Raw genomic sequence first — 27,295 nt, forward strand, 5'->3', positions numbered from 1 at the left:
ACCTCCTTCCACTCAAGGTCATGAACACGTGCGCCGGCAGCAATAAACACACTTCACCGTGCATCTCTGAAAATTACCCTTCTGGTCTTCTTCCAGTCCAGGTCAGAGGCAGGAAGAGAGCCGAGAGAAAATGAGGAAGCAGCAGCAGCGCTCTCTGGCTGCAGGTAGTGACCCTGAACCCTGACCTTTAACCTCGCCTTGAATCACTCTGACAAAACACAGATGTGCAGCTCCTAATAACCTTAAAGTATATATTTTTTTTAAATTCAGAAATGTTTAAGATGTTAAAACACATTAGTAATATTAACTGAGCATTGAAATAAATTTAAAATAAAAACAGAAAGCTCCTTTATAATTTATCTCTTTATTTTCGGACAACAATAATAACAGTATGTTGCTTTTGTTCACTTTTTTACATTTACAGAAGTGGTCTGAAAGCTGTATGGACTCATGGACTTTGTTCCTTAATCAAACTATTGGACAATGTTTGAGGTACAGCTGCAAAAAAAGAAATGACTGTTCAGGCATGAACCCTGTCCAAATCCAGCATCCTTAATGCTCGTGTTTGCAGCTGAGAAATTCAAACCTTAGAACTATCTTAGAAGTATCAACAGTCACAAGAAGCCTAGCTGTTTTTGGACAGAGCCCACGGCTTTGGAGGGTGACTGATTTTCCAGAGCTGCCTCACCAGTTCCAGAAGAATAACCTGCTGCCATGTTTGGCAGGCTCCAGTTTGCCCTCGATGGTTTGGTTGGGCTCTGGACGAGGTCTAGAGTGGTAGGGGTTCTCTGGCAGGGGCCGCGAGGTTGCCACTTTGGTGACCTAAGGAAGAAAAGCAACACACAAACCATAAGTTCTCAGACATACACAGTATAAACACACTGAAGACTCACTCAAATATTAATTGACACACTGATGTCAAACATGGCAGTTATTAGGAAACAATATAGCACATGCTCTGTGCCAATCTCTGACAAGAGATTATGCTTAAACCGCATAATAGGTCCATGCTAAAATGAAACCATACAAAAGTTGTCAACAGCTGAAGCCCTGAACATTTCCTTAGCCTTTCACTGGGCCTTCCATCTCATCCTGATTTATATCCCTGCACCTCTTTGTTTCCCCCAAAATCATCCAGACTCTCCCCTGCTTTGTCCCACCTTCACACCATTTGCCTCCTAACCTTTCTTACAAAAAACAGTTTGCTAATTTAAGTTCCAAAATGAGTAACAAAAATGGAATCTGTTTTAAATATATAAGCAGCCAGAAACTCAGTCCAGATGCACATTAAACAAGAACATTTTTCACAGTTTTACAAAGTCACATTTTTGTTCTTTTCTTTGCCGGCTCACATGTTTGAGTCGGTGCACAATATCTCTGTCTAACAAATGAAAGACAGCCAGAAAGTTGATTACAACCATTCAAACGCTCCCAGGTTTTGTTTTTTTTTTTGCAGAAGTCCTTTTAAAAGACTACATAAATAAATGTCTAATAATCTATTGTTGGCATCGCTTTTTGGCTCCGTTTTGATTGCTGATACCTAAATTAGTGATTGCCAGTGTTATACAAGCCCCTTAAAAATGTCGGTTTTATGGAAAGAGAAAAAAAAAAACAAAGCAGCATAAAACTATTTGCCTGCTCAGAACTGTAGCTGAATGAGACTGCATAAGATGCAATCATACATACCCCACAATCAACATGAATAGAGCCCATCAACCGAGCTACAGTACTCACACTGCAAATGCACAAGTTAATCCCTCACCAGTCTCACCTTAGACAGATCTCCCAAGTCAGGTCTCTCCCATCCCAGTTTCTCAAGGACGCAGCTGTCGAAAGCGTGCTGCTGTTTACGGCAGTGACGGAGTTCTGCCAAGTTTGAGTAATCCAGGCAGGTCCAGTACTCCGTGAAGGACTCGGCACAGTTCCCCTTGATTTGCCTAAAAGGTACAGTGCAGACAGACACACATCATAACATGCAGAAGCAGGATTAATCTTCATACAGACTGAATCTGCAACGCATGAAGTGGAAATCTTTCTCTTAAAATATAATTAATTTTTATCCATCATCCATTATTTAAACATTAAAACCACAAAGATGAAATTCATAATATTGACTGTATTGTTTAAATGCAATGTTCTCTGGGAAATGATCCCAGCATTCATGTGACTAGCACTTTGACGCACACCACCCATGCACCACCTATGTCGCAGACAGACACCAACACACCCACTGCTAACACCTCCACCCTCCAAAAAGTGAAAGCACTCCCCGACAGCAGTGGCCTCCACCCTGCGGGAAATGTGCCCTGTCAGAGCGCAAAAACTGCTCGATAAACACAAAAGGCCTAAGCCACTGGCCTGACCTCCAGAGTTCCTAGATCCCAATCTGGGAAGTTTGGAGGAAGCAAACTAAGTCAGATGCACAGACGCTCCTCTCCACATCCTACAGGACCCAAAAGGATTTACTGCCAACCTACAGGACACCATCCAGAGATCCCATCAATCCAGCGACCACTGAGAGTTGTTTTGGTGGGGGATGAGGGGTACCAACACAATATTAGGCAGGTAATTTGGATGTTTTGATGCCTAGTTGTATGATACACCATACACCATAGCACCAGTATCCCACCAGTCAGTGGGATTTTCAAAAGAATGCATATTATAGGAGTCAATAATTCAAGAGTGTAATGGACAGAGCTGCTCAAATTCAAGAAACCAAATGTATTTAAGAACTTATATCAGCGTATGGTTACTCTGCTTGTGAGCAGTCACTTGTTGATTGAATCTGATTGCTATGGGCTGGTTTTCTATAACAAGAACACCTAAAGGTGGCTGGCAGTTGCCAGAAACACCAGAGAATCAAAACAGGCCCCTGGTGCAATTACAACTTTTCTCAAATCTATCTTCATTATCATAATTGCAGGTTTTTCTCTCACAAAAGCACCTCAGTTACTGCACAGGCGTCACAACATAACCAAAGCTCAGAATAAAACTTTTCAGTAAACACAGACACTGCACTTAAAAGTGAAAAAGGCCAGACCACAAAGTTTTATGGACACAATACGCTTCATGGGTAATTTTCTTATTCATGTTCTAAATCGGCCACTTTTTCTACTAAAGAGAGGGAAAATTACTGGAGTGTTTTCTACATCACACTTAATGAGCTCAAGTTGATGATTTATTCTTATGTTTTTGGATAATTTAGAGAAGAGGCTGAGTAACTCAGAGAACAGAGAAATGAAAATCTGGAACTGATTTTTATAAAGTCAAAATCAATATACTGATCAATAAGTAAAGAGAACATGATGAATAAAAAGCTTTGTGGAAACAAATAGTGACTCAACAGGACGATACAAATGATGCAAAAGTGCAAGCGGCTGTGTGATTATCACACATTACACAATGGAAAATAACTCTTCAACGTATGCGGCAACAACCCTAAAGTTGAAGTAACTGAAATTTTGATGAAATATCTATTGAGACTCATACTGATCTCACTAAAAAATGTCACTGCACAAATCAACCAGCAAAATACAACAAGATTTACCCTTAAAGGTTTCTTCCCATAACTTACTGCTCAACTTACTGCACAAGTTGAGCACTCATCTTCCCCCATCTTACATTAGGATGCACTTTGGATAATTGTCATACTGAACCACCGACCTTCTGATCAGTAGATGACACGCTCTAGTTCCTGAGCCTGGGTGATGTCATGATCGAGATGCAGAATCACCCAGTAATGTTTCACATACTTTAAATTAGCCATTGCAAACATTTTAGGCAAAACTGATTTCACAACAGCAGTGCACACAGTCTCAAACCAAATGGTAGCATGGATTTCAGGATGACATACTTTGGATTTTGTCATTAAAATCTTTTTAATTAATTAATTAATTAATTTGTTTAACTGATCTCATGCTGCTCTTTTAGCTGCTTTAATACACTGGCAGCATCTCCTCCCTTTGTGTCTGGAAAACACAAATACATTGTTTGCATATTTATTTTTGTAAACCACTTATTGTCCCTTGGTCCTTGGATAACACCCATATAAATTTTTATGTGATATAAAAAATGTCATATCACTATATCATTGCTATAGCAACGCCATGAATTTGTGTTCCCTAGTGCACAACAACAGGATCAGCACGGCCGTGTCCGAAAGCCAAGCATCAGCCTCCCATGATGAGTACCTAAAAGGCAGCTACCTCAACAAACTCCAACAGTTCTTTCCTGTTCCTGCTAAAGGTGGAAACTAACACATTTCGCCAATTGTGGCAGAAGCACATTGTCAAGTACAACTGTGCTACGAAGGAGGAGATACAAGCAGCTGATGAGGTGCGACTTAAATGTAAACAAATGACTCCACCGAGTGTCGCTGGAGCACTCACTAGTTACACTCCATATGGCAGGAAGAGCAAACAGAGGCTGGAGATTACTGATGTGGTTACATGATGGAAAAACAAGCAGCTGGCTAAAAGCTCGATCCAAAGTTCAGAATTTCAAGTTGAAAATATGTTTTTGGTATAGTTTTATTTAAGGGACATGGTTTACTTATAAATTCTCAGCATCAATAAAATGTTCATTATTTTTCCCTCCACCAAAAAATATTTTCTGTAAATTTTCTCAGAAATATCATGATATAAATTTGAGGCTATATCACCCATCACTAACACTGCAAACTCTCACCAGTGGTGCTTTGAGTCATTAGGGTGAGAGGCACCATGCATTCAAATTCAACATGGAATACCCCATATAAGCATCAGCCCCTTTTTTGCATCAGGATCAGCTTCTCTGTCTACTTCACTATTAGCCCTTTCCATTAGTACCTTGGGTACTAATGGAAAAGTACCCAAGGAAAACTTGAAACTGTTTTTAGGGCTTTCCATTAGGTCAGCGGTCCCCAACCCCCGGGCCACGGACCGGGTTGTTTGGTACCGGGCCGCGAGAGTTGAGGCTCGGGTGTGAAATTTATGGTTTTCAGGGATTTTATTGTTAGCTCGGTTTCCCTGGGTCTTTTCCCGTGTTGTAGTTGTGTGTCTTCTTTTGAAAGATATATTTACCCGTTACCATAGTGACCAGCGAGCATTAAGGGGCAGAGAGCAGGATGTTACTCTCAATGTTGTTGGCGCATTTCAGGAGGACGCTGCTAATAAAGTTACACAATTACACAGTGAATTCGCTTATTATTAATAAATTTACAAAATACCACAGTTTTTGTTTGGTCGTATCATTTTATTTTGTTGTATTCATCCGCAACACCTTAAAGGCCGGTCCGTGAAAATATTGTCTTACATTAAACCGGTCCATGGCGCAAAAAAGGTTGGGGACCGCTGTATTAGGTGATAGTACCAGGTACAAGGTACTTTTTTAGTACCTACTCAATCGAGGTTCAAAGCAATCAGAAAATGTGACGTTGTCAGACTGCATGTCACCGATTGGCTAGTCAGTGGCATCTCATTGATAAATAATGAGAGTGTCTCCTTCACAAAAATCAAAACCACCATTTTTGCAACCCAGCAACAACGGCTACACAGAACTAACACCGTGGTCCTCGATTCTGACGAAAAGCCACTGACTGCGCTGCAGGTATAACATCACCTCAATGTTGTAGCATTCATGTTGCATACAAATGATGTCACGGGACGTTGAGCCGTGTTAATATAACAACCCCACGTACACATTAGGTAGTACTCGACTGTAATGGAAAATGACTTGAGCCAAGTAGTACCGCCTCTTGTCGCATTGAGCCGAGTAGGTAATAATGGAAAAAATGCTTACTTCTCTAGAATCTAGTTGCTCTTCTCCATCCTTGATGTTACATGGAAACCTGATTATCACCACCTTTTTCTTCCCTTGCACTACTTTTAAGTCACATATTCAACTTTACCATGACGTTTACTCAGTTATGTTAATAATTTATTTTAACCAAAAGTCAAAAGATTGAAAACCTTATTAGCAGTAGAAGACACAGAATATGAAACTTCCCAACTCTGCAGTCTTCTATAAGCTCAACAACTTTGAACTATGAAGGCACAACTGTCCAAGAGCAGCATTGGAAACCTCAGAACACATTCTCTTACCCACATGCCCATCACCAAGAAATGCAAAAGTATCTGACCACAAACTTCTTCTGACCAGAGTTTCACATGGACTCCCACAGTCTGCACTTTCAGCTGGCTCCAAAGTCAAGCCACATTTTCAATCACTCTCTGACCACAAGCACACTGTTCACTTTTGCAGATGACAACAATGCAGCAGCCCTCAGCTCTAAAAATATAATTACTCTGCCTAATCACCGGAGTATCGCCTTTCTGTCAAATATCATGACAACGTCAAGCCAAGGCATAAGGAAAAATGTTATTCTCGCAGAAATGACAAAGCTCATCCTTTCACCATTCAGACTGCTCAGACAATACATCTAAGGCCTCATCAATCCAGTCCTGTTTATATATAGTCTCCTGCTTTAAGTGTTCACTTTCAGATATTGTGTCCATTCATACCAGAACTATATGGCACCAAACTACTACCTGAAGAAGTTGAGTGCACACTCATTGACCTTTCTCCCTTCCTCTAGGCACTTCCGGGGATCCTTCTCCTCCCAACGGCAGAGCATGAACTCTTTGTTGGGTTTGTCACATTGGGAGCCATAATGGTGGGCAGCAGCCTTCAGTACTGAAGAGGACACTTTTATCTGCACAGATAGCAACACATGGAAGACAATTAGAATGAAAAAGGAACATAACTACCAGAGACACTAACAAATAACAATTATGCAATTGGTGTTTTCATGAGACACAATTTAGTTCACTTCAATTTTATGTATATAGCACCAATTCAACAACAGTGTATATTAAGGTAGCACTTAGTACTAGTTTTATTTTGGTATATCAACAACAAACATAAGACAGACCACAGTGAAGCCAAAGTTTATTTGCAATGTCTCTCTCTAGATGGGCTGTGTTTAAAAACCACAAACAAAAACCTGGATGCAGTGCCCAGTAGGAATTGTAAATGAACCTTGTATTGATCAGTTAATAAAGAAAAAACAGCATGATATGACATAAAGAAAGAGCTACTTTAATATTCCCATTACAACTGCCTTGTAGTGATCACTACTAATGTGATTTAATTTATAGCTGCTATATGCATTATTATCTCATGAAGAGCAGGCACGCTCAACATGTTAGAGTTTCTGCTGTGAAAACATGTCCTTGAGCGTCTGAACTGTTGACTGTTTATTTTCGTCCAATAAGAAACACAAACTATACAATAAATAAATACATTATGAAGCAAAACTCTACACAGAAGTACAAATTCTAACATGAGAATGACCACTTTAGCCCACAAATTCTGGCTTTTTTAAAATCTGAATATTTTACTAGGACTGCCCCCATGGTAAAATTGCGGCCTGGTCAGTGTTATAATAAAACTTTAGCTATAGCCAACGCATGCATCTACTTGTTTTGCATTTCCATTTTATCAAAGGAAAACATTTGCATATTTATTATTTATTTCTGAACTTTTTTTAATGTCCTCGTCACCCTCCACATGTAAACATTTAGCCAGCACAAAATTAATGTGAGAAAAAAACAAACAAACAAAAAAAAAAAAAAAACAGACATCAACCACTGTTTGCCACTGATGCCATTTGACACATTATGAAATGTAATGATTTGTTTTATTTTTGAAAAATAATGCAAATAATGTTTAAGGTGAAATCATTTGTTCACAAATGAAACAGGAGAGTAAACATTATTCACGAGATTTTCAGGAGATTTTCAGGATTTAAATATACAAAAAGCTAAAGTAAAAGAAAAAAACTGAGATTAAATAATAATATCTCTGTTGCTGGTGTTGAATTATGTAGTAACAATGACATTATTAAAAGCTATTTACATTTAAATTATTTATATTATCTACAACAATATTTCTGAGGGCTACATAAGTTAATGGTATAGTTGTTTTCTTTGTGTCTTCTCTTTTGGAGGGTAAGGCAGCTTTAACAATACGAATGCAGGTCAGACATATACAAGCATTGCTTCTATCTGACCCTGTTCAGCCACTACTTCTTATACAAGTGAATTTACTATCTGTATCAAATATCAATATCAAAATCTTTCAACAAGGTAAACATGTTGGTGCATTTCTACAACATATAAATATATGTATATACTATATTCTTCTCTTCATGTTCTCTTTAAAATATCTGCAGGGGTCTTGCCAGGTATTTAACAAAATTCATACTGTATTTAAAGAAAGTTTGTCTCACAAGCTGAAAGAGTATGCTTTAGCAAAAGCTTGATAAAGTGCCCGATGTTAGGACAGATCTAATTTAATGGTGCAGGCTCGTTTATTATATCCTCGGTGCTATTATTGTTGGACAGGCACAGGCTGCTGCTGCTGACAGCTATCACCTGACTTCCAAGGACAAGTTCAATATGTCAAATAGCACTGCTACAACAAACTGGTATAAGAACCGAATGGAATCGAAAGCTCCTTTCACCCTGACAGGTATAACCAAATGTACATTCTGAAGTTAACGCCATATATTGTTGTCAAAAATAGTTATCATAAAGGCGCCGAAATATTTAACACCTTCCTGTGCTATAGTAAATATTCACTCACATATGTATAGCATTCATCAATATAATATAATATAACTATCTTAGCAAGTAAAGCTAGTGGCTTAAAGTTTACAGCTTTTCAAATGAACCGTACAGCAGCTATCCCTTCAGCTAGCTACTTAGCTGGCTTGTCCCGTCTTCTTCATTCATGCTAAACAATAATGGCCGCTCACCTCGTCCACCTTCAGCTCCTGCAGGGTGGGGACTTCCAGCTTTGTGGGCATGACTGTGTAGCTGTGCAGTTAAAGAAATCAAGAAGCTCAAATACCGCTGGTGAAAAACATTCAAGGTCCTCGTCAGACTCCAGTGCGAGCGACGAGGCCGTAAAGAAGGTCAGTTAACTTCCCCTGCTACTGTCAGCTAGTGGCCGCGCTCTGATGACGCAATTCACAGAGCGACGCGGAGCCGCATGCGCACTGGAAAAAGACTTTAAAAAAAATAAAATTGGATTGACATTTATCATATTTTATTTAAAAATGAATAAATCCAACAAACTATGAAAAACGTTTTTTTTAAGATGAGTAGAAACCAATAACTTGTTCAACAGTCGTATTGTTGCGTCATTGCCATGGTAACGGTATACCACTTCACTGCTGTTTTCAGTTTTTAGAGTTTTTAGATCGACTTTGCATGCTTTTTCCACCCTACATAGAAAGCAGGACATTGTGTTAATGGAGCACATCGGAAGCAGTTACAATGGGGCAACAAAATTTGGCAGGTAGTTTGGCCGTAGTTGTGAAAAAGAGCCACAGACACAGTGTTTGCATGTGTGCGTGTGTTTGTGTGTGCTCGTATATTCAAATACAGTTCATAAAACAGTGTGTTTTTTCTCTGCTTCAGGATGGAAGGTGAAGGAGAGTACACCTTCCCTACAAATACAAGATATGTGGGAGAGATGAAAGATGGAATGTTCCATGGCAAAGGAGTGCTGTACTTTCCAAATGGAAGTAAATATGAGAGCACCTGGGAAAACGGCATAGCCAAACAGGTGAACAGTTTTGTATGCGTGTCCATCCCTTCATGTCAGACTGTCTGCAGCCACATGCATGACTGTGTGTGTTTCACATTGGTTATATCTGATATTACATCTGGTCCCTTTTAGTAATCACTCACAGTTATTATCGTAGTAATTAGGTTTGCCTTTTTTCGGTAGGATCTTTAGCCTCTCCTGCTCTGAAGTAAACTTTCATGGACCTCACTGCGATAGCAATCACTACAATTATTATCATCACTGCTGTTGCGGTTCATTTGAAATGATAGTAGCTCTTAACCATGACAAACCTTGGCCCAGACAACCCAGCACCTGCTTTTAGTGCCAGTGAAAGACCTGCAACTTACCTCCATGCAGAACAAATCTAAATAATTCAATAAACCCAGAAGTTTCCTCCAATTTTTGCCTTTTCTATGTGATCCTTTTGTAATACCAATTAGCTTTTTTAAAAGAACTGGCAAATGTAAAAAAAAAAAAGAAGAAGAAGAAGAGCACAGATTACAGGAACTCAGGATTTTTATTCACAGCCTTAGTTAGAGTTGTGCAGGTGCTGAAACTGCTTCTAACAGTGGAGAATGAGCAGGCCTGGAGGTTCCAAGGAGCAAAGGCATGAGGTTGGAGCCCAGAGAGGCTATATGTCAGAAATGTGGCTGGCTGGCACACAAAAAGAGCTCTAGAGCACAGAGAGAGTCATGGGAGCAAAAACTAAGCAAAGATTGTGAGTAAGCATGACACACTTCCACTCAGTCAGACAGTGGCTGCATGATTTGGTCTTAATACATAAGGAGCAGGCTTGAAAACCAGGGATCCAGGAGAAACCAGTGAGCAGCCATGCCCCTGGGAAGACCTTACAGCATTACGACCCATACATATGCCGTATAGTTAACAGCATTAATCGAAGCTGCTGCTCCTGGATCTCTATCAGCTCACTGACATGAGATAATGGTGCACTTCAATGGAGCAGATTTATTGGTTACACACCTAGTGCAGGTTTCAGAGATGTACTCTGAATATGACTTAGATAGACTAAATGTCAAGGTCTTAGCTTTTTGTTGTTTTGGGGATTTTGAATTCCTTGTGAATATATTTGAGTTTGGGCTTCTGTGGAGGTTTATTGTTATTTCAGGTGTTTCCCGTTATGATCTCTGTGTTGGATTTCTGGGTTCCTGTTTTGATTTCTTTATTGTAGTAGATTGAGAGCTTTATCTTAGGTGACATTCCTGTTTGACTTTACAGTTATCCTTGTGTTACAAGTAACACGTTACTTGTATCCGATTACTTTTTTCAAGTAATGAGTAGCATTAGAGCTGGGCGATAAAACGATAACGATATGTATTGCGAAATAACTTTTTCTCGATAGAAAAATTAAACTATTGCGATAGGCCTCATCTCTCGTCCTCTTAAAAAAAAAAAAAAAAAAAAAAAGAACAGCCAATCCAAATTAAGTTGCGCAGAGCCGAACCAATCACAGCCGCAGCGTCACGTCACGTGACTTGTTACGTACAGCACAAGTGCCAAGGCGCACATGTGTATTTGTTTTTGCAGCCGGGCTGCCCAGGTAATGGAGGAAATGAGTTTGCCGACTAGAGAAAAATCAACCGAGATCGTGAGCGAAGGTTAACCGAAGAAAAAAACGATGATGGTTCCAATGCCGGAGAGATTGTCGAACGGAAGGGCCATAGAAGTTCCGTAGTGTGAAGGTATTTCGGCTATTTCAAGTCTGACAAAAAACAGAGTAACGCGCACTGTAAATTGTGCCGAAAGCAAGTCTGGAAATACAATAAACCGGTGCATGCTCAATCTCTGACTGAAAGCGCTAATTCGTCATTCGGCTTTTGTCAGAATAAAGTAACTGTTTGAAAAGCTAAGCTATACAACAAGGAGAGATTGAGAATTTCCTTTTAGTTCTCAGTTTATTATTTGATATTGACAAAAGTTAGTCAATTTTGTCTGTTCTTCTGTAAAACAAACTAAGATTTATTTTTAGAATTAAAATTTTGTTTCTAAGTGGAATTGACAATTTAGTAGTCTTTTGTTTGTTCTATTTTGGAACTTAAACGCTTTAGCGGCTGCCTTTTGTGTAGTTTGCAATATTTGCCTTTATTTATCTGAAACTGAAGTCTCATGTTCCTTAAGTACATCTACCCTGTTGAACTTATTATGGGAAATAAATATTTAAATCAAAACAAGCTGCAGATTATTTCACATTTTACTTGTGAGCAACGGCACATTTAAATCTTACAGATATAGTTATTTGATTGATTATACTTTATTCATCCCGAGGGAAATTGGGTTAAGGCTGCCAGCCGTGCCAGCGCTGTTATAATTTGGCTTATATCGTGACATATATCGTTATCGCCTGAAATGAAAAAAACATATCGTGATATGAAAAAATCTTATATCGCCCAGCTCTTAAGTAGCGTAAGGGATTACTATTGCAAAACAGTAATTAGATTACTGTTACTTTCCCATAAGCACGCTACGTTACTGCGTTGCTAAACCGTGATTTTGTTTGTGAGAGTGTCTCATGACAATGTCTTACAAGTGTGCGACATCTGTGGCAGCAACAGACGTGTGTAGATCAACAATGGATAGTATGGAGTGCAGGAGAGAGCACGACCATGTAGCGTTTAAAGCTTGGAAGTACTTAAATTACTTCAAGTTTTATTCCGTAAAAAGTGACAAAAACATAAACTCCACTGTAAACTCTGCATGGGAGGAAAACTTCTTTCTACAGCAAAAAATTAAACTTCAAATCTGAGCAATTATCTAGGACGCTGCCATGAATGTGAAATTCACAGAGAAAGCCCCGGATCCCCCCACTGACATGACAGTTGCGGCACCTGGCAAACCCCTGACAGCCCCATTTCTGCTAAAAAAGTGAAAATAGATTTAAGAACGACAGGACTTAGTGCTGCTGAATCTTTGATTTTATTTATATTTTGCTGTTTTACTTGCATCTTTTTGAAAGAGTGAGTGTAAACACAAAATTATTTTATATGCTGGAATATGCAGAAAATAGGTTTTGTTATGACCCCTTCTGCTAGGCGACAGGGGGGGGAGTAAGATACACAAGCCCCCCACACGAAAACTGAGTAAAATAAAAGGTTTTATTTCAAACTTTAAACAGAAAACCGACAGGGCTGTTCAACAGACCACTGGGAAACCAATTAACACATGTAAAGCAATAACACAAGCAAACGTAAAAGCTAAGGGATAACTATGGCAGGCTAGCGTCACAAACTTCTAATCAAAGCAAGCTAGTGTCTCAAAGCTCTAATCAGGCTAAGTTCAAGCATGCATCGAGGTTAACACACAAAGTTCAGCATTATGAACAAGTTCAACAAACAAAGTTCGAAGAGGGAGGCACGAAGGGCAAACTGCATGTTCAGTCCTAAGCAGCAGCCACTGAGTGAAGGACCTCCAGCCTTTTGTAGCCGCAGGTGAGCACGCTCAGCCACTGATTGCCTCTTGGAGTACCACGGGATCCCCGGGCAGCCAATAGTCTGCGTGGCCTGTCACACTGCAATCTGCATAGAAGAGGGCCGGCACAGGTCTCCAAGTAGCCAATCATCCACAAGTCCCAGCACACTTTGATTTGCATGAACAAAAAAAAGGCAGTCTCACTCCCTCCAAGGCCCAGGGCCGTAACAGTTTAAATGTTAAACAAATTTCTTCAAAGTCAAAGACTGTTGCATATAATTTATTTTTTTGCAAGATGCGATGTGCATAAAGTTAAAAGATTAAAACTAACTAGAAAGCGAAAATTTCAGAAGAAATTTTAAGTGTGCCTATGCCGCTGATAATCAGTGTAGTTTGCCATTCATACAGCTACAGAGAGCAAAACTCAGCAGAGCAGCCATTCTCCACCATGAACTATGGTAAAAACAAACACCGCTCGCGCCTCACAGATGACAGCTTACAGTTTTGGGTAAAGATGAAGTGACTTTGTACAGCCCCGATTTGCAGACGCTGTGCACATAGTTTCATGAGCAGAAGTCCCATTGTACCACGGCAGACCCGACAATGTTTGCATGAACACGCTTTGAAGCATTACGTTATGGACCACTTTTCACACATGGTTGGTGTACCCACACAGCCGGCTGTAGCTTTTCAACTCACAGCCCGACACACACCCAAAAAACAGCCGAGAGAGCACAGACTACGCCAGAGAGGCGTGATTGCAGATGCCACTCAGGTGGGTCCACCTCCCCTGCAGCGGCACTGCAGACCACGCCCCGCCACACACATCAATCACGTAAAATAAATATTTATGCACTTTTGCATTCACTTTTTGTTTTTTGTTATTTTTACACAGTGTTCTGAATGATTAACAATGGTCTACAGCCAATCTTGTGTATTATCATACAAACTTTGGTTGTAAGATGCCCTACCTGGCCCCCTGGCAAAAGCTTTGCTAGATCCGCCCCTGCACAGTTACCAGCTGTCAGCTAAATAAAAAAGGAGCTTGGTGTTTATTTCTCTCAGAAACAGTTCATAACTTCCCTTCAACTCATTCATGTCACCTAAAAAAAAAGGTAAACCTGTTTCTCCATCACCAGTTCAGCTCTGATGATTCGGTAAGGTCATCTCCTGGTTTCCACCAGCCGCTTCTACAGCTGTGGCTCCAGCAAACATCAGCTGATACTAGAAATTAAAATCAAATGAATTCTAACAACAGCTGATCAAGCTTAAACGTGCTGCTGTTGTTTAGCGCGATAAACAAACAAGAGAGAAAAGCCGATCATTGATCAGTTTCATGACTTAAGTTTGAACAGGCGAGAGAATGACAGGGGAGGCTGTCATAAAGTTCAACATCAGTAACTTAGCGCGCACACAGCTGTATAGAAACTCCGTCAAAATAAAGTACACCTAAACTCAGTTTATATCTGACCCAAATAGAGTGCAGTTCATAACTTCTTACCTGAAATTCAGTTCACCTCACGCTCTGACCGGCAGCCGCCTGCTTCTCCTGCCTTCGGTTTCCCTGATCCACGATCTACCACCGGTCGATCAGCGGTCGCCTCGCCGCCTCATATGTCTCGTTTCCTGCATGCTCTGTCTGACACACACCGGTGGATAGCTGCCCTCGGTTGTAGCTCCGTGTCAGCGACCACCAAACAACTCAGTTATTTTTTCCACATCGACCAGCATCTGGACAATCCACCGCCTTTCACTGTTTGTACCGTTACTAAAAAAAACCCCTCATCGGCTCATAAAAACGAAAAATAAGTCCAGCTATAACCCTGAGTCAAAAAGACAGCCAGTTAGCTAGCTAGCTGTCTAGCTCTTTGCAGGCACCGAAACCATCAGAGCTAATATGGGATGTCTTGGTAACACGAGCAGATATTTGAAGTTTACATCTGGCCAATCCACCACCTTTCACTGTTTATACCGTTACTAAAATGAATAAATAAATAAATCATCGGTTCATATAAACGAAAAATAAGTCCAGCTGTGACCACGAGACTTTACGAAGGACCGGGTGTGAAACCAGAGTAAGCCGCTCTCACTGTCATCCAGGCCGGCTGTAGCTTGTTAGCAAAGCCGCGCTAGCCACACTAGCCAGCTAGCCTCAAGCAGAAACGACATCATCAGAACATTGTCGCTAATATGGGATGTTTTGACAAAACGAGCAAATATTTGAAGTTTACACACCTATATTCTCGCCTGAAAATATCTTAAAAGTTTATTTTGTGACCTAGAAACAGTATTAAGAGGAAAATAAAAACTAAGTGATGGCCGCCATTGTTTGACTCAGCAGAGGCGTGCTATGAATTGTGGGATATTGAGTTTTCCACCAAGCATTACCGTAACTTTTGAATGATTTGCGCAACCTTAAAAATTCCAATGCCTCCTGAAAGCAGCGACGCTGTGCGCACTGTTGATATTGTCATCATTACGGTAATCCAAATAAGGGTAGACAGGCTGTACTACTCCCGGCATACCACTAGAGAGAGCCAACACACCACAAATGAAGTTTGAAATTTGTATCAGTGGGACCAAAAGATGGAGCCAACACACCACAAATGAAGTCTGTTTCTATGGCGCCAAAAGAAGAATCTTTCTAAATTTGCACTAAAATATTAATATTTAAAAAACTATAAAAGTCATAAACACCAAAAGTGTATACCATACTAGTCCAGCTCCAGCCGCACAAAATGATCTAACATATGTAACCCTATTGTCAAAACTGTTTGGCAGAGAAGCGCGGGAAAATTTTCACTAAAATATTAATATTTAAAAAACTATAATAGTCATAAACACCAAAAGTCATAGCACACCATTCCTGATCCAGCCTCACAAAATGAGGTAACATATATGAAGCTTGTCTCAAAACTAATAATAATAAATCCGACGAATAGTAATATGTGTGCCTCTTGGCATAGGCACACATAATAAAACAAGTTTTAAAAAGAGAATTTTTCATTTGATTACAGGTCTGTTGCTTTATTATGTATTCAGGCTGTGTATCATGTTTTTAAAAAGTAACTAAGTAATAAAGTAACTAATTACTTTTGAAAAGAGGAAATCAGTAAAGTAACGGGATTACTTTCTTGGAGAAGTAATCAGTAATTAGTAACTAATTACTATTTTCAAGTAACTTGACCAACACTGCTTATGAATGGCTTAAAATATTTTTTCAAGTGGCTCAAAAAGCTTCAATCGAGTCATGCAGAATGTAAACAACTAAATAAATAACTATACATAATAAATGCCAGGGAAGTCTGTTTATGTTATGTGTGTCTGAAAGGAAAAAAATATCCGCTGATATGTTGCAATATCAGATTTGTAAATTGCCAAATATCAGTATTAATAATGGTCTTAAAAATATCACTATAACAGTTGAACTCTAGTTAAACTCTAATTAAAACTATCCAGAGTATCTAACTCTCCTTATGCGCTGAAAGAAAATGTGTGTATTTTTTGGAAGATTTCGACAGTTATAAGGATATTTTTATTGGGAAAAATTAGGAAAGCATGGAACAACAATGAAAAAATACAGATATATAGCTAAAAATGACTGGAAAGCGTAATGCTGTAAAAAACAAACAAAAAAAACAAGCGGCCGTCTGCCGCCATCTGCTGTGACTGGTTGGGGGGGAATGAGGGAGAAAAGAGGCAGAAAAGAGGAGCATACAGAGCAACAAAGCACAAACAACAAACAGTGTCTTTCTTGTATAATCCCTTGAGGATAAATAAAGTTCACCCCAAATACCAAAAGGCATATTTTTCCACTTTCTCCTTGAGATATGTATCTGTGCAGACAGCTTTGGTTTTATCTGCTGAGGTTTGGAGATATTCATCACTGAGAGCTCTGCGTCAATCGAAAGACAATGGAGGGAAATTTAAATTCTTCTGGGTTCTCAGAGAACTCAAAACTGACATTTGAAAACCGCAGCTTCAACTTATCTTTCCAGAAACCATGCCTCGGGTATGCAGAATAACCCAGACCCAGACCTTACATGCAGCAAAGTTTGCTGGAATATTCCCTACGATAACTGTCATCAGTGAGATCTGTGCATTATCTTGGGTTTTTCACTGATTTGAGGAGCACACGTTACATTTCTTTCACTAACAGTGCACTGGGATTGGGGAGGATACAGATATTACAGCTTTGGCAAAGAAAACCCTCACTTTCCACTTGTAAGATATCACTGATAGGTGGTTTTTATTAAGCGGACTTAATTATAAGGATACTTCACAGGTCTGTGTGTGCTTCCACACCAGGGGACATTTACCTTTGCAGACGGACTGCAGTACCAGGAGAAGGACTGGAACTACTGCGATGGTTATGACAGACGCTTCTACACGGAGAGGTGCAATGGCCTCAGACCTGCAGGTTAGATCTTATTTTCTAGACCACTCCTAAACAAACACACAAGGAATGATGAGCATATAGTGTACAAGCCAAGTCTCTGTATTGTTTGGCTGAAAGCTTCCTCTCAGTGCTGGATAATTTGTAAACTATGAGTTTTATCTGAACAGCTGTTTCTATTTCGGTCCCTGTTTTACCTAGCGAAGTTATGCAGGCAGTTCTGTCATCCTGCTTCATGAGCCAGAGTCTGTGTTCATCACTGGCCTGACAAATAGATGGTTTTACCTCTAAGTCATTCCTCAGTCAAATCATAATAATTCTGTTCATACAGGAAAATCTCAGATAACAGATTTACATCCTCCACGAGCCATTCCTGATGGATGTTATGACTGTGGAGATGGTTTCTATAACCCCAGCACCAGAGTGGTCACAGCCTACACCGGCAGGTTTCTCAGGAGCGCAGGTGAGAACAAACTGTTAGAGCAAAGCTCGCTAACCATTAGGAGAGGTGTGCTCATTCATATTAATTTTTTGTTACATACTAGTGGATACTTTGTAGCTTGTACCCCTAATCCACACAAGAAGCAGAATTATCTGTATTTTCACACCAAAATCCTCCTCTTTCAGTGCTTACCCCGCTGCGGTTTTGTGCACATTTTTCCACTTGTTTTGTTGCCAAACTGGCTCTGTCCACTACTGAGCAATATCCAGGCACCGTGGCCTGTTGCGCCAAGGTAAATTAGAAAGATTAAAGGCAAGCTCAAACACAAAATTTCCATTTCAAATTATGTACACAAAGTGTTACGTCCAGTAAAGCACCTGTCAGTGATGGATTGCTTTATGTTAAAATATATTTATTCAGTAACCTAATAAAGTATGTCCATTTGTTTCTACAACTGACCATAACTAGAAACAATATTAATTCCAGTAATCATGTAATTAATTTAACCTTAGCTTCAAATTTACCGCATGTGTATGTACAGCAAATATAAGTTTTGCACCTATGTTTAAACTAATGCTTGGATCATAGAAGAAAGCAAGTATTTACTCATGAGATGGTTCTGTGTGCATTTGTGACCACTGTTTTTCTGACTGAGAACACGCGTCGCTGAATTCAAACAGGAGGGAATCAAGTAAAAAACAAGGCTGAGAGGTTAAATGATTGATTGATTGATTTGGCGTGAGATACACAGGTGAGGAGTCTCTGGTGATCAGGTTTTACTGTAACATAATATTTAAGAGGCTACTGATGGAATGAGCTGTGCACAAATATTCCCTGATGGAGGGAGCGGTGGAGCAGGGCTGAAGAGTGATGCTAAAGAATCTGGACGGATGTGATGAACTTAGTTGGAAGGACAACAACCGTGAACACTGGCGGTGATGTAAAGCGCGAGGCGAAGAAAAGGGTTGCACTAATCGGACGCTGAAATGACCGCTGACAGGAGCAGAAGACTGTTTCAAGACTATCGCGGTGCTACTCCAGTTGGGAGGTGGGCAATTGTGTGAAAAATATCATGTGACACCAGTTGAATTTCACAAACAAGACTTTTCTGATACTATTGCACAAGCTTGATTGATTAAAAAAAAGTAAAAAGTAGGGTATGGGGTGTAGGTGAACTTTTTCGGCTTTTGAAGTGGGCTGTTCTAGAAGTTCGAGAGCTGCTGATGTAAACGGAAGGAGAAATGGCCCCGGTGTACCCATGTGAGACATGGTGAGAGAGAGAATGTAAACTGCATTAGTCTTTCTGATTGAACTTTTGCTAAGCTTCATTAAACTCTATTGAAGCTACTTTTAAACATAGTAAACCCTCAGTTCCTCTTTCAGAGTTTTATACGTTCTGTTCTGTGCATCTGCCTGCACAGTATGTCCGTCAGCAAGATTACACAAATATTTCAGGCAAGCGAGACATGGTGGAAAGGTGGATCTGATCAAAGGAAAAATCCACGAGTGACTCACTTTAAAAACGTGAGTTATGGCAATGGCATCGGTGAAGGATTTGCTTTACTAGAGCGCTTTTAGGACCCTTTTTCTTTCATCATATTTAATAACTACAACTCTCAAAGTATACAGTGTGGCCATATGGAAAGGTCTTGATAAGACTGAACCCATGGAGTGACATTAATGGATTATCCTTGCATTATCTGATGGCAGATCACTGTTGCATTTCATCTGATAGGCAAGCCTCTATAGGCTACAGCAGTAATTTTTTTTCTCTTTTGCTATTTGTCAAAAGTGGAAAATTGAAGACACATTTTTCCACTGAACGAGTGCCCAGACTGGAAGTCTTGATTCGAAGTGAACGCAGTCTGTCGGGTGTCCCATATTCTGACATCCTCTGTTTGTCGTGTCTCCCTGCCATGATTTTTCATCACTAGAAAATGTAAGACGTATAGTCAGTGTCATGTTTCCAGGGCTGACAACATCAAGCTGTCGTCAGGTAGCTTCCCAGTCGATCCAACAATCTGATCTGGATAAATATCTCAGCTCCCACATAGATAACTGTGCACCTTTATTCAGGCCTTAGTAGGCCTCGTGCCTGTAGGGTTTGCAGTCCTTTCTCTGAACGTGCTCTGCAATGTCTTGACAAACTCCTGCAAAACTCTTGTAACACTGGTTTTAATTGCCGTAAGCCTACAAGTCAGTGTTTTCTGGCATTCTTTCATTGTTAAATAAGACAGAGTCCAGCTTCAATGTCTGGCTTCTTATCTAACCATTTTCAAATCTGCTTTATTTTGTGTTTGAATCTGATTGACTGTTTTTCCTCTTTAGGAATCACAAACAAGTCTTAAGAAATGATTCTTGGCACAAGTTACGAGGTGACTCACGAGCTCCCTGAGGTATTAATGTATTTCGGGGCAGGATATTTGTATTTAGATGAGCTACTTGCAACACAATGCAGATTACTTCCACCGGTACACAAACCTCATTTACATATGTGTAGAGAGAGAATCAAACAGATCCACATCCTTGCCAGATGTCATCGGTATGTGTAAGAAGACAAAAATTTGGTTCGCGATCCTTTCCTTAATGCGAGTTGTTCATCATCATTATAGTTCTGGTATTGATCTGCAGAGTGATGAAGAAAAGGAGATATGGGGGAAAAGAATAAGGGAGGATAAGAAGGAAAGATTTTTTTTGAGGGTGGGGGGGGAGTTTGGAAGTTGAGATGAAAAAGAAGAGGAACCAAAAACTTTCCAACAATACTCAGACTCTGTTTTGATTTAGATAAATATGAAGTCAAACAGGAACTGTTTAATGGATTTGTGCCTCTTTTTTTCCCCTTTGTTCATGTGCAGTTTGTGTGGAGTGATGTGTTGTGTATGTGGCGAATGCTGTTACATACACTCTTTATGCTTATGTGTACTCTCCCTTTTGTCTTGGTATACAATTCTTGAGAAGAATGTCTCCGTATCCTGTATGGATTTATTTTTCAACCCTGGGAGGTGAAGGCATATTTGTCAGAGTGGGTGTGAAGACTGAATTTATTGCCTCGTGGTTTCCGCCCAGGATGAGGACTGCGGGGATGATGGGGCACAGGGAAGGCCCGCCCTCCCAGTGGAGAAGTTTGCATGCAGCAAGTAAGAGGAAGGAGATCCCCATGTCGCTGTGGGGAAAAATTGAGCCAATGAAGACAAAGTCTCATGTTATTTTTGTTTTGTTTTTAAGGTGCAAAAATTATTATTTTTACCCCCTGGAACCACATGTTGCTGCTTGGAAATAACCAGCTAAACTTTCCTTACCCGCCAAATCGGACCTTCTGCAAACTTGGACAAACAGTCCTTCTTGGAACAGTGCCAAGCAGCAAAACAATAGGATCTGTTGATAATTTTCCCCAAGAGGTTTTAGATTATTTTTGGAGTCAAAGCGCTTTCTTGTCAGTGCCTGTATGTATGGAGGGATTTGTCAAAAACGGACCATGTAGAGTGATAGTGATAATGGAAAGTGGTGGGAGTGGACACAAAATACAAAATAGCTACAGGGAAGAGGATTCAAGAGTGAGTTCGAACTATACGTTGTGTATTAAGACGGCTGTAGCCAAGCTGATTGTACTTTTTGGTTAGCAAAGTCCATTTGTAAAGCCTCGAGATAAGCATGTTTTGGAACCAGAAACAAAGAACTCAAAGGGCATTGTTACTCTAAAACACCTTGTTTTCTCCTCCTTTTGGCTGATGCTGATCATAATTTACAAAATGCTGTATCCAATAAGAAACCAGTGACTGAGACTGCGAACCTCTCAGAAAAATGTTTACCGAGGTCATTCCTAATGCCCTCTGCTGGCCATTGGAAAGAGTGCAAAGCTAATGCACTTCCATCTTTTATATACAGTCTGTTTACAATCTCCAAATACACTGGCTGTCCACACTCATTCTCAACTACGGTGCTCTTTTGCTTTATAAGCCTCAGATATATTTCATGAAAGAGGATGCTGGCCATTAATAGCACGATTGGGAATTTGTTCCTCATATTCAAGTTTACTCAAGCTCAGCACCAAACCCTAAACCACTCCTCAAACGTGAGTTACTCTGGATAAATGCCAACGCCAAATAGTTGCAACTCAAACAGTGACAACAGTAATGGATGACCCTCTCTTTCTGAATCCAAGTGGTCTGCTCAGTTAATTCCACAAAACCCATTACAAATATTCACTTTAATCATTGACCAAAATGACTCTGCAAGCCGACGGAATGATCTTTTTAACCGATAGACGATAAGTGCCCTCCTCCAACACGCTGACGCATGAAGTCAGTGTGTTGTTCTTGGCTGCTGTTTATTATTTCATTTAAGGTCATAGTCTTGAAAAGCTAATCCGTCCTAAATTATCTGCTAAATTAGTTTTATGATTCAAATCAAGCAAAGAATTATCTTTTTAAAAAAAAATATCTAAAGTTGGTGATTTCATAGCCTCAGTTAAAATAATTTCTCGTTAGGATTCGAGAGGCATTTCAAAGACTGGCACAGCTCCGCGCAGTTATTGTTTTTGGTGGGATGACACTGGAAGAAGGGAGTTTGGAAAAGGGTCTCGAGCAGGAGTCAGACAAGTCACTTGGATACAAAGCTACCTCCTGATATGAACAGAGGACAGGAAAAAAGGAAGTGTGCACTGTGCAGTTATTGAATGCGATTCAAAATACACATTCACCTATCACAGATTTTGTTTCTGGTTTTACTACCTCTTCTTAAGTCCCACAGCAGTTTGTAGGTTGTGCAGTAGGTTACTTATTGCTCACCTGGAGAATAAACCAAAGGAAAATAAGAGTATAGTACATGTCAAGCAGCAGATAGAGGTAGCACCTTTGTGCTCTAACTTTAAGAGTGATCTCACTAAATCAGTTGAGATTTTCTAATCCAGTTTAAAAGAACCAGATAGCCTGTAGGTGAGGTTTGATAAATGCACATGATGTGAAAACAAACAACACTATAGATTTTGGTTTGTACAATTTAGACTGCAGTTCTGAAACAGTTTGAGGTTTTTTTTTAATAATTTCTATTTTCATTATGATGAGATCGTTACAACAGTTGTGCCTTTCCACCCTCACTGTGTCACAAACAAGCGCAGCTTAATTAAAACCAACAGACTGCAACACGGGGAAATGATTACTGTTAAATGTTAAGTCCAAATCACACAATCAACAGACTAAATATTTTTAAATGCAAACAGCTCGCAAGGCTATTTTTAATCTGCTTTGCTGCAGACTTCCAGGGACATACATTAGTACTTTAATTAGCCATCGCTGATGAAGATTGCTGCTAAAAGTTTGAAGGTACTAAGACATTTTGCATTGCTCTGTGAAACTGTAATTTAAAAAGAATGAGGGATGCATAGGTCACATCTGCGCTTGAAATCTCCACTGGCAAGTGCCTGAATACGTTCTGTTATTACTGCAAACAAACACACACACAATCAGTTGTGAATACTGCGTTCTGTCTTGGCAACAGGCAGCTTCAGAAGGGGCCATGTGTTGCCATATTATTTGGAGCGTTTTCCTGTTTCTGGAATAACCGCTTCCAGTTGAGACTCTGCACAGAGCGAGCTGCACACCGAACACATTCCACTGCCAAGGAAAACACCTCTCTGGTGACCAAAGCGCAGCCCCTCCCTTTGTCCCCTTCCAGCCAAGGTGTTTCACAGACAGATAAAAATCAGCCGGTCCGCTGGGGAGTGCAACATATCCTCACGCTGCTTTTCCTATAAAACAGGATTCCTGTGTTAATCCTGCGAGCCGTGGCAGACGGATTAATACATTTAAAGCTAGAAATTGTAAAACCATCGCTGTTTCATGTTGTATGTGTGTGTCATCAAGACACAAAACCACATTAAAATTGGAGACAGATGACTTATTCATGTATGTTTGAATGTTTGTCTAAGTGTTCATTTTGTTGATTTCCACTGTAGAGCCTCTGCTTAGAAACCACAAAGTGTGCTCCACCGATCGCACCGGTGAAGGGTCAGGTCATTTCTCAGTGAGTCACAGAGTTCCTGTGATTATTATCCAAATTCTGGATTTACTTCAGCAGAACCTTGTTCATCTCTTATACAACCACTGTGCTACAAGAAAACCGATTTTTGCTTTTGTAGTCAAGCCATCCTGTATATCTTTGTGTGCATGTATGTATGTATGCATGTATGTATGTGTGCATGTGTGTTACACCACTGTCATTAGGCTGGAAGGAAACACTTTTCTCTCTGAGTGTATTTTGAGGATTAAGATAAACAGACTTTAACAAGGTGCCATTATCGCTTCCACACACTCCCCTCCTCTCACACACTCACATAAAGGTTCTCCATGTAGGTTGTTAGTCGACCAGAAAACTGTTTGATGAATTTGTTTGCATTCTGTTATTGTTGTGTTGCTTTTCCTTCTTATAATTACACCCCCCCCCCCCCCCCCCCCCCACACACACACACACACACACACACACACCCCGGGATTTCACTGCAGTTATACCCATCCTGCCTGATAATTACCACCGTCAAAACTGCTAAATTTAAAAATCACAAAAAAGTGCTGTCCTCACACGTAAATACGCCAGCCACCTGTGCCCTCGGCTAACTTTAGGTGCCAATTACACGTGACTTAAATCCAGAGATAAACGCTGCCAACACTGAAGAGAGCGGAATTGCAGCAAATATGAAAATGCCCCCCAATCTAATTATCATTAAGGAAGGTTTTGGGGGGGTTGGTGGTTAATTGAGGTCAGTCTCGTGGCCGCTCAGTTATGTGTGAGCTGCCGTAATTACCTTTTCCGCTAACAAAATGCGTTACAAAGATCTGCGGCGGCAGCTGCCCGCGTGTCCGTCGCGTTCAATTGACCTCCCGATCAGAGCAGGTAGAAAAGGAGAGGCAGAGAATGAGGGGAGAGGCCGTTTCACACTTGAAGAGGCTGTTAGTGTTGACGCCCTCGGCCGGCAATTACACACAATCAGCGGGAGAGCTGCAGACCTGCTCCTCTGTACAATGGAGCCCCGCGCGCGGTGGAACCTGGGGGTGAGGCCCGCGAGCCGCTCAAGTGCGTGCAGCTGCGCGCGCTCCAGAGAGAAAAGCCGACTTCCCCTGCAATTAGCTACTCGTTTCAGTTTTTAACAACGAAAAACTGGTTTATTATCATCTCCTCTGGCAGTCGTTTCGGTTAAAAAAAAAAGAAAGAAAGAAGAAGTAGAAGAAAGGAAAAAAATTGGCGTCCATTTTTTGTGTGTGGGGGTTATTATTTATTGGTGTCTGAAGTGGCTCTGAGAAGTTATTTTCTGCTAATTGTCGGGCTTATCTTGCTTTGACAGATTTAACCGAGACTTAAATGGCACTTCAACGGTGCTGCCTCGCACTCAGTGCGACCTGCGGTGTGATAATGCTTGCTGTTAGGTTTTTGATTTAAACGTTTTAAGCGAGTTCAACCAAAAATGCTTTTTGCTGTGCGCCTTTATATGATTAAATCTGTATTATTAGAGTGTAGGTCAAAAGAATGGTTAAATGGTTCACTTTTATCTGGAATAAAAAGAAGAATAAAAAGATACAAATTCTAATAATTTCCCTTTGGATCTTTCCACCAGATGACCAGGAGCATGAGTGGATTGTGCGGACTTGTCGGAAGGCTTGGGATGAGGCTTGTGGCGCTGAGCCGGAAAAATCAGCTGCAGCCAGATGTGAGGAGAGCAGCAATGTTAACTTTTAGCATGTTATTTATTAAAACCGAGCTATAGGGAATTTCTGTCTTGTATTACATTTTGCATTAATGACTGAAAAGTAAATTATCAAGTCCATGCTTTTAAATCATCTCGTTTTATTTCCCCCCCCCCACATTGCTGCTGTGACCTATGAATTCTGGGAGGTGCAACAGCCGCCTTTCAGTGCATTCATCTTAATTTCCATAATACTGTATGCATTACAGAGAGGGAGCTAGAGGAATGGAAAGAATCTGGGAAATACATTTACAATCAGTTTACAGGCAGCACAGAATATATCCAGTTTTATTATGTGCTTTGATTGCCATACTGTATTATTTCAGATCTACATCTCACACCCAGAAGAATTAGGACAGGCAATCAGTTTCCAACTGGGTTAAACAGTCTTTATACATGCTGCCCAAACAACTCTGTTATTCTAACTTTATCTAACAACACATTTCCCATCCCTGTAATAAGAATTGACTTGTTTACAGTGAATTAATGATGTGCAAAACACCACAGATTGCTGGTGTAACACAAATGCGCCATTCATGTGTGAGGGTTGGTTTTGAGGGGTTTTGGTGCTTTTTTTGCAGGGTTTTTTTCATGCCTAAATGAAAGATTTTAGCAGGCATTCAAAAGTGAGTGTATTAAACTACAATCTGAGGTAATTTGCCAAAGATAGGAAATTAGCAGGTAACATTGACAAGGCTTTGATCTGCTGGGCAAGCGTCAGGCACTCATTAAATTACTCTTCAACATATCGCCATAAACCCCCATTAGCAGATCATCTTTTAAAAAATATCAAATAAAATTAATAATGAATGAACACCCTTGAGAGGAGGAGAAATTTCCCATAATGCACTCTTTGTCTTGCACAAAAATGCAGACCCAGCACACACACACACACACACACACACACACACACACACACGAGGATGTACACTGTTAACCACTAAATTAAGCACAAATGCTAAAGTAAACACACAAGAAATGAAGTTACAGCAAAACACAATGCCCGACTTAAAAAAAAATACACATGGAACACAGAGTTACTTTATATTTATGGATTTTATTTGTGTATTTACCATTTGAAACTTCATTCCATCTGAGCCCAATTTAATCGTCTTACACGCTTGTCTGTGTTTCGCAGTTGACATGTTTTGGAAAATTAAACGTGAATAATTGCTTTGTTAGTTTATCCTCAGAAATGATCCAAAGCCACCAAAAAAATATCACATTCTATTTTATTGCATTTTATTACACAAAACATTTATGATGCACAGTCTATCAAATAAACTTTTTTGTTTCATTTCATGTTTTTTTAAACAAAACAAACAAACAAACAAAAAACATTTCAAATGGGGGAAAAAGTGCTTTACAGGGATTTACCATCTCAATAAATACAAGGACATTGAGGTCTTGTTGGATCCTGTTCTTCACACTATGGCCATGGAACTAAAATACAAATGCACACTCTATACCCCTGCCAAAACTCACACATTCACACAAACAGACACACACACATCTTAATATGTACAAACCCAGTCATTTTATACTGTCCATATTGTACCAATACAATATTCCCTGCCTGCTTGTGTGGAACACACACACACACACAGAGGCTGAACAAGCAACCTTATAAATTATAAATTAGTAACAATACACCTGTGGGAAAATCTGGAAATGTGGTCTGATT

The 27,295-nt window shown here is 40.1% G+C and overlaps 2 protein-coding genes across 2 annotated transcripts; one reads left to right on the top strand and one right to left on the bottom strand.

Moving 5' to 3' along the window:
* Positions 1 to 354: 354 nt before the first annotated feature.
* ndufa8 (NADH:ubiquinone oxidoreductase subunit A8) lies at positions 355 to 9,005 on the bottom strand. The gene is made up of 4 exons (XM_063480695.1): positions 8,798 to 9,005; positions 6,528 to 6,691; positions 1,772 to 1,937; positions 355 to 822 (listed from the first exon to the last, which is right to left on the bottom strand). Exons 1-4 carry the CDS (start codon positions 8,846 to 8,848, stop codon positions 685 to 687), a joined length of 519 nt encoding a protein of 172 aa, XP_063336765.1. The 5' UTR covers positions 8,849 to 9,005; the 3' UTR covers positions 355 to 684.
* Positions 9,006 to 9,295: 290 nt separating this feature from the next.
* morn5 (MORN repeat containing 5) lies at positions 9,296 to 25,604 on the top strand. The gene is made up of 5 exons (XM_063480266.1): positions 9,296 to 9,342; positions 9,465 to 9,612; positions 17,347 to 17,458; positions 17,766 to 17,897; positions 25,483 to 25,604. Exons 1-5 carry the CDS (start codon positions 9,296 to 9,298, stop codon positions 25,602 to 25,604), a joined length of 561 nt encoding a protein of 186 aa, XP_063336336.1.
* The last annotated feature ends 1,691 nt before the right edge of the window (positions 25,605 to 27,295 follow it).

The sequence above is a fragment of the Pelmatolapia mariae genome, linkage group LG7 (genome assembly GCF_036321145.2).
Source record: "Pelmatolapia mariae isolate MD_Pm_ZW linkage group LG7, Pm_UMD_F_2, whole genome shotgun sequence".
Classification (NCBI taxonomy): Eukaryota; Metazoa; Chordata; class Actinopteri; order Cichliformes; family Cichlidae; genus Pelmatolapia; species Pelmatolapia mariae.